The sequence below is a fragment of the Aspergillus ruber genome (genome assembly GCF_000600275.1).
Source record: "Aspergillus ruber CBS 135680 unplaced genomic scaffold scaffold00025, whole genome shotgun sequence".
Classification (NCBI taxonomy): Eukaryota; Fungi; Ascomycota; class Eurotiomycetes; order Eurotiales; family Aspergillaceae; genus Aspergillus; species Aspergillus ruber.
Genome location: NW_024467321.1, coordinates 376,737 through 389,569, shown reverse-complemented (window position 1 = coordinate 389,569; position 12,833 = coordinate 376,737). Strand labels below are relative to the sequence as shown.

Below are 12,833 nucleotides of genomic sequence, written 5' to 3'. Positions count from 1 at the left end.
GAGGAAGAAGTAAGTTAGGCGAAGCATTGAGGTCTTTGGGTACATAGCAAACAAAGAGGACCCGGGGAGCCCCGGATTCTCATGAATCTGAGAGGAGCCGAGCCCTCAAGAAAAGCACACACCATAGATGTAAATAGGTATCAAAAACTACCCCGGCGGCTTACAGCCGGAGGGGCAGTTCCCGCATAGCCATGGATTAAGATTGGCTGGGACGGGTATGAGTTAATCCGAATCCGAATCCGAATCCGAATCAGGTTCTATTAACTTCAGTTGTCTACAGGGTTTCTCTGTAACCCTCACTATGAGATATCGGCTTTCTATGAGCCTTCAAAGCCAGATAGGGTGTTCGATTTAGCCGGAGTAAGGCTTTCACCATACCTTCAAAGTAGCATACCAGCGCTCAATAAAGTTAATACGCTTATCCTGAGGACCAGCTTTCCAACAGTTGCCCAACCACATCGTTTCCTTCGCTTAGTTTGTCGTCTGACAGTATTGGGCAACCCATTGCCGTTGGGATTGCCCTTGCGGATAAAGTTGGCCCAGTACTCAGACATCCAACTCTCAGCAACATAGTCACTATAGTACCAGATGACGTTCGAGTAAACGAAGTACGAGATGTTGTTTAATGCGTACCAGATCCCAGGTCCATGATAGCCCCTTCTTTACAATTCTAGGTAGGAGCGTGAGTGAAATAGTACGTATATACGGTGCTCTTTGCGTCCCCGGCCGCCCAGTTGACTGCCCAGCGCCAGGTTCCAACCCTGCTGAGATCGCGGAAAAGCTCATTGCTGCTTTCGTCGGCCTGGATACTGTTACTGGCAAGATAAAGCAGGAAAAGCTCGTCTGCAAAATCACCAAAGATTTCCCGCTAAAGCGTGCGGTATGTCAATACCAGACCCGTGTTATCACAGGTGATAACGTCTCCAGAGCCGCCTGCGAACCGGTCACCGTAGATCCAAAAAAAAAAAAAAAAACGCAAGGAGGTTCTTGGTTGTGAGGTCCGAAGTATTTTTGTACATTGGCGTTCAGATATTCAAGTATAAGCAGTCCTCGCTCGTGGCATTCTTGCCGCTGGAGAAATGCCGACATCACTAATAGTCTGCGCGCATTGAGGGCCGAAATCGGTGGAATTGAGCACGCCATTTCAGAGATGCGGCTTTTTGGTAAATTCCCAGTGATTGGAGCCTGTTGGTGGAGCAGCCAAAGGGATGCCTTCGTAGATGTTGCCGTGTTTCCTCCATGGAAAGGAGACGGTGCACCTCGGACATTGCCATTGGCGGTGTTGATCACGAAGGACTGATAGGCAACATCATGAGAAATAGCGCTAGCAGCAGTGAGTGGTACCCCGAGGGCTGCAAGTCCAAGTAAAACCGAGGAGATATGCATCGTCTGAACGAGAGTATAATGTCGGAACGAATGGTTAATATTCATCCAGCGGACATGAAGAGCAATATATAGCTCTGTTCAAGATCTTGGAGTGTGTACAACCATAGCAGCCCTACATATAGCTATACACACATTGCCAATGTCTGACCGAGTAGATAGGAGATGTTTTCAAGGCTCCAGAGTTGATGTATGAAGTTACTCGGGATGGTATTCCAAAAGGGGCTAGGCTCGGTGATAGGGGGTTTGTATACCTTGATTGGGTGCATATCTTCGGAGATAATAGCGGTACCCCCTCAGCCCTGGCTATACTAGTATGTACTCTATTGTCGATATAAATAGGCGTGGGATTCGCCAGTTTGCCACTAATCCGCTGTGAAATAATGACCTCTGGAGAAGTAACACATAAGTGAGATTGTTTCGGCCCGAAAATGGACTTACGGCTCCACGTTGTTCGACATGCCGAGGGCATCCATAACCCTAAGCATGATATTTCGATCCTGGATCCTCCTTTGACGCCAAAAGGCGTCCAGCAATCTGAAATGCTTTCACAAATGTTCCCTTTCAGTGAGAATGTCGGTCTTGTCATCACCTCACCACTCACACGGACACTGCAGACAAGTCTCATCGGCTTCCAGCAAACGCTTGACGAGAAATATTACCCAGAAACATCAGGAGGCGGACAGTTCAATGGTGCACAGCTCTTGATGTCTCCTGATATCCAAGCTCATTCAGCTCGCCCCTGCGACACCGGCTCTGATCAGGCTATTCTGCGATCTGAATTCCCTCATCTTCCGTGGGATGAGCTAGTCTTTGACCCAGTGTTTCCTGCCAAAGAAGGACTGTACGCGCCAGATCTGGAAGCGCTGGTTAAAAGGGGGCGAAGGTTCCAAAGACTCCTTGAGAAGGAGTTTGCGGCGTTGGCGAATACTGGACGACCGGATATTGTCGTTGTTTCGCATGGGGGATTCATGAAGCACTTCATATCATATGAGAGATTGGCATTTAATCAAGCGGGCTGGATGAGCTTTTCTGTACAGTTTGATCGCGATTCTAGAATGACATCGATGAGAATTTAGCAATGAGGGGTCTGGTCGTGTAGAGGCGAACATGTATTTTTTTTTTTTTTTTTATTTTACCAAAATTGAATTGAATTTAAATTGGATGTATGATGATATTGATAGAAGAGCTGGACCGGTAAGGCAACAAATGCGTACAAATAACGTCTACACTACTGCCTAGTCAAAGAAAGCTCCTCGCAAGCGTATTTTTCTGAAAAAAATTTGGACAGTATCACAATAAGCCTTATCTTTTTGAGTTATTCTAGATTTAAGCTCTGGGCTTGGGACTCGATTATTAAAGAAGCCTGTAAACCGACTTACAGCAGAGCGGGGGCATAGGTCGGCACACAACAGTCGGCCGATCTCTCATCTTCAAATAAAACCCGATCGTATCCAATTCGGCTACTGGAGCAATAGTACTCTCTTCAGCTATAGTCCATAGTGGCTCAGAGCTCTCAGAGCTGCTGGCATCCCAGGTGCAGAAAACAATCCAGGATATTTGGAAAACGAAGGAATACGAGCATTAGGATACGCACATACTCTTCCAGTAAGCAAAGAGAAAACGGCTACTACAAGTAGATGCCAAGAAAAGAAAAGAACATTGTGGCATTTAGATGTCTGAACATGCTAGACAGATCGTCTGCAGATATATTACAGAGCTATTCCTCCCGGAAATATAGTGCATGTTCTAGAGCGTCTGCTTGCAAAATCAATTATTCAGGACCATCAGTTCCCACGTCTATATGGCTCAATGACTATTGGAATGCCCCATAAACTCAGCAATGATGTGTGCTGCCAACTGTGATTCTATCCCCGAAGTGCTGAATGCTGCTAGGAAGAGTTGCATCATTCATGACTGGACTCTAGTTATCGCAATTCACGCATACTATCTCCTCGTCGGCCCAATTGAGGTCTTCATAATAGTTTTTGAAGATTATACAGAGCTCAACAACTTCCAATAATTGGTAACACGCATCGAATCGCATGGACTATCTAACGCGAACATCGCCAGAATACACCGATGAAAGTCAGTGTCACGCGATGAGACCCAGAAGATATTTGAGCTCAAAGGGGTACTTCAGTATAAGAGACCAAAATTAAAATCCTGATCCAATGATTAATGGAGAAGCAAAGGGTTGATCATGCTGATGCAATGTCGGCTTTTTGTGACGCCGATGGAGCCAAAGCGCACAACATCTGTGCCAGCATTTCGAGAAATCTCTAGGGGAAGCTGTCGCAAGAGATTCCCATATTTCCAACTCGAGACACCCACAGACGTCCTATTATCACCCCACAAACCCAGGTACTGACCATTTTGGGACTACATGAAAGTAACCCGAAATGAACGACGCCAGTCCTCCTCTTGGAGACGGATGGATGATTTCAGATTACTACGTTTAGATGCACGTCCTCAATGGGGTGAATAAATCCCAGGAATGGGTGATGTCCCTTCATCTGAATCATCTGGCGGGCAAATACGGAAAAGAGGACAAGATGACGTTCAAGTTGGTGGACGAGGAACTCAAAGTGTGGAAGCCACTTCAGACTAAATGGGCATTACCGCGGAAGCCACATTTGAGGCAAGATCCTATGTTCAAACAGAAATGACCTGCTCTCACAGCAGGGCGAATTTCTCAGAATGCATAAGTCATGATGTTGTTCTGAAATCGACTCTGTTAGGGTTATCATGATTTGCAAGAACATGTGTCTCCACAAGTCTTCAACGATAAGCAGACGTCCCTAATGCTGGCTTGGATTTGATCTACCAAACTATGTACTTTACACCCATTATTTTCCCATCATCATACTGCATGAGTCGGTGGCGCTATCTTTAATGATGCCCGACGATTACCACCTGCCATATGATATCACATGACATGTCCGCTAGGGTTGAGGTCCCCGAGATCGCCGTCCAATCCGAATCCTTCAGATTAAAGGGCGACCTTTATAAAACATCTTTGGGCTTTGGAATCAATACATTCTAACATCCAAAATCGAGAATAAAATGTTTTTTCTCTTCATAGACCCCTAATACCGAGAATAAGCAATCACGGAGAAAAGAAAGAAGGTTCAGTTATAATGGTCCGGCCATCGCCACTAGCGTGCATGGAGTGTCGGCAACACCATGTCAAATGCGATGCCAAAACGCCCTCTTGCTCCCGGTGCTTGGACACCGGTATTAATTGCAAGTATCTTCCTTCGCGTCGGGGTCGGAATCGAAAAGCCCGCGATAATCGCCGGCCAGGATCCGGCTCAGTAGTCCCCGAAGTATCGCGCCCCGGGGACTCTGTGCCGTTAGGGGGTAATATCATCAATTCGCCATTTTCGAGTATGGGGAACATCGGCAAAGATAATTCTTCGATTACTTCCGGAGAGCATGGTCAAAGTTTCTTATCAGGAGCAAGTGCCCAAAATGACTTGGATCCTGATACACGACTTGTCCGTCAATATTATGAGAACTTCCATTCAGCACACCCTGTCCTGGTCCCAGCAAATGAATATGAAAGACGCGGGTATCCGGAATGCCTGCAGCAAGTGGTCCGGTTTATTGGGAGTCATTATTCATTGTTAATATCTAGTGAATCGTTGCGGAAATCTACGGCTGTCCAATTGAGCTCCAATGACACGAGATCGCCATCGATGGTGAAGGCGCTCCTACTTTATTCGATAATTCTATACGCCCGCGGTGAGAATACAGAGGCCCAAACAACATTCTCGCGAGCGGTTGATGGTGCATTGGAGATTGGGATGCACCGCAAAGAATTCGCGACAATTTATTGTGGCGACCAGGAACTTGAAGCAGAGAGCCTACGACGGACATGGTGGGAACTCACGATAATGGAGATCTACATGGCTTCTTCTCAAAAAAAGATAGCCTTGCGATGTGGTAGTATTGCCCACGATGTTGGACTTCCTTGCGAGGAATCAGTATATGCAAATAGCCATACCATCCCCCCGGCACCCTCGTTTTCTAGCTTTAGCCGACGCATGTTCTTAGACGATGACGGTGATACTACTAATTCCCGATATTCGTCATTCAGTTATCGCATCGATGCTGCATACATTCTAGCGCGAGTACTCGTGCTGAACAGTCTGGGCGAAACGCATCGAGATCACCTGCAAGCGGTCGAGAATGCACTCGTCAGCTGGACAAACCACCTTCCGCCAAACAAGGTCGATATTGTGGATACATATGGCGTTGTCGACGAGATGCTCTTCCAAGCACATACCATCATTCAATACGCTGCGATGCTTTTACATCTTCCCCGGAGTAACATTCGACCAGCTGTACCAGACGCAGGAACTGTTATGTGCTCAATCACTCCTGCTCGCCTGCCGCCGTCGTTTACCCGCCATGTGCACGATATCAAGGCTACAGAAGCATCAAAGCAGCTGTCTAACCTACTGTCTATGCGGCCCAACGTTCAGAGATATAGCCCGTTTATCATCTGCAGTCTCGCCCTGTGTGGTTTAGTTCAGCTAGCCACTAGTCGAATCCATTCACCCGAATGTTCGGAGCATCATCGCAATCGCGTTGTTCTCGTCCTCGGGTGTCTCAAAGTGCTGAAACGGAACTGGTCTATCGCACAACACGCATATCAACATGTCCGAGAAGCAGCGGCGGAGACATTTACTGCCTCGTCCGGGCCTTCTCGATGGTTCCAGGGTCATGGTAGTAGTACTTCGTCTGCTATTTTGAAGAATAGTCCTGCCAGTGGACACTCCGTCGAAGGTCCAGAATTGCCCAATGCTGATGGAAATCTTCCTGCGATGCCTCCGACAAATACAGAGGGGCCGGATATGTTTTCCCTGGGGCTTTTGTCGGCGTACATTGATCCCACCTGCAGCGACCCGTCGTTTTTGAATAATATTTTCGACATGGAGTTGACATAGCGTATAGGCTTCAGTGTTAAATGCGTATTATAGGAATTAATTGCATTTCAATGGTTCACTTATCGATATATAGTTATACTTTCAATTAAGCATCTCATCAGTAGATAGTCCAGTATATATACCCTGTCGAGATGAGATTTCTGATATGCAGACATAAAAGATTATTCTGCATGAAAAATAGAGCAAGTAATACAGTTAAGTCTGCAAATATTCTGCTGCAATATTCCGGCAGTATTTTGTAAGGCTGTTAAGCCTATGCTTGCTCTAATAAACTTGGCAGAACTCACCGCGCCCCCTCGAATTTAACCACCACCCTCACCTTATCACTCACAACGTTACTTTCATCATGCCTTCTTAGCTATATGACTCTCCTTTTCTGTCTATCCTATCTTTTCCCTTATAGTCGACTGGAATCGACTCATACGCCCAAGTTCGTTCCCTCCTGATAGCTTTCGCTGACGTCGGAGAATTGTTGTCGGTGCCGGCTTCTCCTTTGTCTCGACCTTGCCATCCCCAGTCCCTTACAACGACGTTTTGTACGGACTTTTTTCATTGATTGAGAGACAATTGCTATCGGAATTGCAGTTGTGAAGATTGTTGGATCTCGATCGTTTCGCCCCTGCGCGCAGGTCCTTCACTTGCGGCCGATCCCCGTCATCATTAAAAAGACCCAATACACGGGAAATCATAATCAATAACCGTTCCATCATCCAAAATGCCCGCGGATTATGCTTCCACAGCACGGGCTCTTTCGGTATCAACCTCACCACCAGAACCTCTCTCCCCCACCGACGAAGACGGCCGCCTGTTATGGAGTCACCATACGGCAACGAGCAGGCGGAATTCCCCTCGCGCTACGCCAAACAAAGTGACGTCAACATCTACAGGTGAAGCTACAGCTACAATCCGTGATAGAGTGGTCCAGCGAGGAGCGAAGATATGGCGACGCATCGATTCGACTTGGCACCAAATGAATTGGTGGCAGAAAACGGGTGCGGTGGTAGCGGTGGTGGCCTCAATTGCATTGGGCCTGGTGTTCTTGTATTTCACGGGTCAGATATTCCATTGGATGGCGCCAGTTGTTGAGGACTGGGAGAAGTCATGGACTGCGTTTTTGGTGCTTTGGCTTTGTGTTTTCTTCGTTTCGTTTCCGCCCCTGGTTGGGTGGTCGACGTTTGGGACGATGGCGGGGTTCATCTTCGGAGTCTGGAAGGGGTAGGTGTTGCTCTATTCCTCATGGTATCTTAGATACTGACTGATGGATTTCCTGGCAGGTGGCTTCTCTACGCGTCGGGAACTATACTTGGTTCGACAGTCTCCTTCATTGTCTCGCGGACGGTTTTATCCAGATTCGTTAATCGTCTCATGGAACACGACAAGAGATTCGCCGCTCTCGCTTTGACACTAAAGTATGACGGATTGAAATTGCTGTGCATGATCCGTCTCTGTCCTTTACCATATTCGATATGCAACGGTGCGGTGTCGACGTTCCCAACAGTGCATCCTTTGATGTATGGATTGGCGACAATAATCATATCACCGAAACTGCTGGTGCCGGCATTCATCGGCAGTCGGCTACGCCTTCTTTCCGGAGATGAGAAGATGAGTCCAGGATCGAAAGCGATCAATATCTGCAGTATTGTTTTTACCGTCGGGATTGGAGGTTTTACGGGGTGGTACATATACAAGAGGTCTGTTGTTTCCGTGGAGTTCTCATTGCTCAATACTGACTTCCCGTCATTAGGACATTGGCCCGAGCCAAGGAACTCGAAGCCAAAGAACGAGAGGAAATCCGGAATTCGCTAGACCGCGACCACTCTGCTCGTCGTCCTCACCGTGCTTTTTCAGAGGATCCGAACGCCAACGCGGCGGCCACGACTCTTGCCCGTGATGAGGAAGAGCGTGCGGGATTCCACGATTTCGATGACGATAATGTGGACATTGTGATCGATGATGAAAGTGACGATGGACACTCAAGCCCAGCGAAGAGTGCAGTGAGCCCGTACCGGGATGAGTTTACGGACAATGATTCGGACGTGTTCAGGGACGGGGATGAGTCCGAGCGTGAGACATATCGGATGCATACGCATGTCCGGTCGAATCTGGGGTGATATATTGCAGCTACTCTTCACCTTTGTCCTATCTTCTCTTCTATACGCACATGTTGCAATGTTATCGCGTCCGGAACTGGGATGCATCCGAGTGCGGAGGCGTGCTGTAGCGACCTGACACCCCATTGCCCTAGATTCGTAGAGACCATGCTTTCCATTTATATTCACGAATGTTTCGATCCAATATTTCAGAAGAAATCTAGTCTTTAAGGCAAGGATTAGGCGAGACTATCGACGTATCTCTTCGGGGGCGCAACTGGAGCGCACTAAAACGGTTAGCCTGAAGAAGTTGCAGCCCAGTTTAAAATCGCACGCGCCACAGCATACCCTGAACCCTGTCAGCATCCCGGTGCTTATTCCTTATTCTCTTCTTTTCTTTTCTGTCATTCCCGCCATTCTCTATAAATTCCTTTTCTTCAATCTTGGAAGGTAAAGAAGAGGTTCTGCAAAATGCGGCGGCGCGGACTGGAAACTACGCAGGAGCATCTCGGCCGGCGACCCGAACAAGAACGATCACTCCTAGAGAATCAGCCCATCCATACCACCTTCACCACCAGCACTCATCCACCGCTATATTCTATTTTGCAGCGACTTGTCTCTGTTGAACTGGCCAGCAAAGGGTGAAAGGGTATCAATCTGTTAGCAAACATCTACAAGGCAAGTTTATCCTCCAGGGCACACACCTTCCTATCTCAGACCCTATTCTTCACTGTGCTTGCTGCATTCCGGTTAGTAGTGTCTCTTCTAACTATACATTAGGGATTATCACTCTTTTCAGTCCCGTCTATTCATCTATTCATATAATCATTCTGCCTCTACTATACCGTTGTGCAAGTGGACCCACCATGGACGAAAGACTCGAATTCTGATACTGGCCCATGCTCCCGGCATGGAGACGCATATCTGACGTCTGTCGTTGCTATCCGTTAATTCATATGGTCATCTACATACTGCTGCATCCTGAGGCAGACTGATACATTGCTATACTTATTGGCTGCATACGGTCACGTTGAGGGCTGCCCCTTCCACAGCAAGCATGGAGACGACGGCTTCTGTTGAGACTCACGACTTGAACAGGCATTCATCTGAGACTCTACGCATCAAGCAATATATGCCAAGCATGCCAGCCATGGAGACTCTGCCACAGGGCTCGAATGGCTACTCATCCGAAACGTTGCAGATCAAGCAATACATGCCACCTACACGGACCCAATCAAATGGCAATGCACATTCACCACAGCTATCTTCGCATCAGCCGTTACCTCAAACTCCTGCCAAACTTTCGCAGAGTGCACGCCAGAACGGTGACACACAGGGCCTCACTGGGATGGAATGTTCAGATTCTCAGGACGGTTCTTTTATCAACTTTAGGATACCTAGAAAGGTCGCAGACAGTGGACTGGATGATGGGTCACAGAGCACTGAAGGGACTTTTCGTGATCTCGAGACGGATACGAACACTAGTACACCAAATGAATCTATGACCTCTGCCTCATTATTGCCTTCCACCAATCAGAAAAAATCCGCTTCGCCCTTGAACCCTGTCCATTCATTTCCCGCTACCTTGTCCTTCGGGTCTCCATCCTATGTGACTGACAGCAAGGCTGATTACGCTAGATTTCGACCGAAATCTTCCATCCCATCGGGACTGTCTGCTGTAGCGTATGGGCAACAATGTGTTGCGGCAGCGTATGCTTCTCGTCTCAGTCCTTATGCTTTGCACCCTCAAGAGCAGGAAGCTTTGCAGGACCATCTGTGTCACCTGCATGTGACAGTGTACCTGAACATTCGCAACGGGATTCTTCGACTCTGGACTAGGAACCCGCTAGTCAGCGTTTCCAAGGACGAGGCTCTCGGGTGCGCCAAGGATTACCGTTGGATGAACCTCGCTTCGTTTGCGTATGAATGGCTCATTCGGAATGGCTACATCAACTTTGGATGTGTCGAGATTCCCTTGCCTCCAGCTCCTGCTGTTCCCGCCAAACCAGGACGGAGAAATGACGGCCCTGTGATCGTGGTAATCGGTGCTGGTATGGCAGGTCTAGGCTGCGCGAGGCACCTAGAAGGCCTTTTCAATCAGTACCATGACACCATATCTAGTGAGCCACGCGTAGTGGTCTTGGAAGGACGACGTAGAATCGGTGGCCGGATCTATTCACATCCTCTGCAAAGTTTTAAGACCTCTAGCCTGCCGCCTGGTCATGTCCCCAAGGCTGAGATGGGCGCACATATCATCGTGGGATTTGACCATGGCAATCCGATGGATCCTATTATTCGCGGTCAACTGGCTCTTCCGTATCATTTACTACGCGATCTTTCGACACTCTACGATATTGATGGGACACCGACCGATGAAGTACAGGATGCTATGGTCGAGAGTCTCTACAACAATGTGTTCGATCGTTCTGGGCTCTATCGTCACAAATCTGTAATTCCGCGGACTGCTGAGGGTGATCGAGAACTGATCGATTCAGGTCGTGATCTGACCGTAAGCGATGGCCTAACGGTACGACAGTACGAGGAAGCCAGGGCTGCAGGTACTGTCGGGTTATTGAAACCGAATAAACGGGTCCGTCGGGGCGTGGGCCACAAGACGGCAGATATCAAGGCTAAGGTTGCTCCCGTCGCGGACCTCGGTCCTGCAGAAGAACAACCTGCTGCTCTGGCCTGTCAAGCTATGGGATGGAAGTTGAACCCCGAGATTTCTGTGAACACGACGCTAGATCTAGATCCCATTGCAAAGGCTTCAGACCAGCAAACGTTGGGTGCTGTACTGGATGAAGGTGTCAGGCAGTATCAGCGCATGCTTCCGCTTACGCCTAAAGATATGAGATTATACAATTGGCATTTTGCTAATCTGGAGTATGCGAACGCTGCGAATGCGGGTCAGCTCAGTCTTTCCGGTTGGGATCAGGATGTGGGGAACGAGTTCGATGGTGAACATTCCCAAGTGATTGGTGGTTACCAGCAGGTGCCTTATGGGCTGTTTTCTTTGCCTTACAAGCTTGACATCCGCACAAACAAGGTTGCCTCTAGAATTCACTATGATACAGCCGGGGTCCATCAAGGGAAAACCGCAGTCCAGTGCGAAGACGGCGAAGTTATCCAAGCAGACAAGGTAGTGTTTACCGGTTCTCTGGGGGTTCTGAAAAACGAGGATATAGAATTCTCCCCTCCACTTCCCGAATGGAAGCTTGGGGCGATTGGACGGCTTGGATTTGGCCTTTTGAACAAGGTGATTCTGGTATTTGATAAACCATTCTGGGATACAGAACGGGACATGTTTGGACTTCTACGCGAGCCTACGAACCCTGGCAGCTTGGAGCATGAGGACTATGCGGCCAATCGAGGGCGGTTTTATTTGTTCTGGAACTGTCTGAAGACAACTGGTCTACCGGTTCTTATCGGTCTGATGTCCGGAGATGCCGCATACCAGGCGGAGCGTATCCCGGACGCAGAGATCGTTACCGAAGTTATCAGCCAGCTTCGCAACGTCTTCAAAAATGTAGCGGTTCCTGACCCATTGGAAACTGTTGTCACACGATGGGGCACAGACAAGTTTACTAGAGGCAGTTACTCGTTTGTGCCGCCAGAGTCACTTCCGGGAGACTATAACTTGATGGCAACGCCAGTCGGGAATCTACATTTTGCCGGAGAAGCTACCTGCGGCACGCATCCTGCTACTGTTCATGGAGCGTATCTCTCAGGATTGCGTGCCGCATCCGAGATCATCAATGCCATCATTGGCCCAATCGAGATCCCCCAACCACTCGTCCCAGAAAAGGGCAGCGTTAGCAGCACCCCTGTCACAGCAGGCCAGAAGCGGAAGGAGCCCGCAGCGCCAACGCCATTCTCTTCGACAGACCGACAACCACCCGCCCGAACCAATAACTCCTTTATCCCCGCTGAAAAAGCCCTCCGCGACGCCTACAACACAGCCATGTGGAACGCCATCTACACCGAAATCGGCCACCAACAGCCTCGTCCCGCAAAAACAGGCCTAAACCCCTTCCTCTTCTACCAGAAGGACTACTGGTTGCAAGCACGTGAACAGGCTGACGAGCAGAAACGTTCCACGTCCAAGAATCCAAAGGCGAAAGCCGCGCGCGATGAGGTCCGTCAGGTTCTGGGACTCATGTGGAGACAGGCAGCGGAGGAGATTCGACGACCATATCTTGAGCAGGTGGAAACTAATCGACGAATGAATGAGGAGGCTGCGGAACGGTGGCGGCGGGAGGCGACGGAATGGGAGAGGAAATCGTATGAGGTTAAGGATCAGTGGTGTAAGGAGAATCCGTTTGAGAGCTGGCGACCTGAGTCTTCTACGGCCAATGATGCGAATGCTTCGGTTGCGAATGCGTCCATTAACCCGGCTTGATGTCTG

The 12,833-nt window shown here is 48.7% G+C and overlaps 4 protein-coding genes across 4 annotated transcripts; all 4 read left to right on the top strand.

Annotated features, from left to right (window-relative positions):
* Positions 1-1,814: 1,814 nt before the first annotated feature.
* Positions 1,815-2,462, top strand: EURHEDRAFT_404959 (phosphoglycerate mutase family protein; the record flags this gene model as incomplete). The annotated part of the gene is made up of 1 exon (XM_040780355.1): positions 1,815-2,462. The coding sequence occupies one exon, from the start codon at positions 1,815-1,817 to the stop codon at positions 2,460-2,462; it is 648 nt and encodes a 215-aa protein (XP_040636486.1).
* A 2,061-nt stretch (positions 2,463-4,523) lies between these two features.
* EURHEDRAFT_532774 (Zn(II)2Cys6 transcription factor) lies at positions 4,524-6,521 on the top strand (the record flags this gene model as incomplete). Its single annotated transcript, XM_040787235.1, has 2 exons — positions 4,524-6,123; positions 6,235-6,521. The coding sequence occupies 2 exons, from the start codon at positions 4,524-4,526 to the stop codon at positions 6,336-6,338; spliced, it is 1,704 nt and encodes a 567-aa protein (XP_040636485.1). The 3' UTR covers positions 6,339-6,521.
* Positions 6,522-6,617: 96 nt separating this feature from the next.
* Positions 6,618-8,793, top strand: EURHEDRAFT_415179 (TVP38/TMEM64 family protein). The gene is made up of 4 exons (XM_040782617.1): positions 6,618-7,553; positions 7,613-8,029; positions 8,083-8,715; positions 8,777-8,793. Exons 1-3 carry the CDS (start codon positions 7,054-7,056, stop codon positions 8,447-8,449), a joined length of 1,284 nt encoding a protein of 427 aa, XP_040636484.1. The 5' UTR covers positions 6,618-7,053; the 3' UTR covers positions 8,450-8,715; positions 8,777-8,793.
* A 1,136-nt stretch (positions 8,794-9,929) lies between these two features.
* aof2 (putative lysine-specific histone demethylase Aof2) lies at positions 9,930-12,827 on the top strand (the record flags this gene model as incomplete). Its single annotated transcript, XM_040784760.1, has 1 exon — positions 9,930-12,827. The coding sequence occupies one exon, from the start codon at positions 9,930-9,932 to the stop codon at positions 12,825-12,827; it is 2,898 nt and encodes a 965-aa protein (XP_040636483.1).
* Positions 12,828-12,833: the final 6 nt, after the last annotated feature.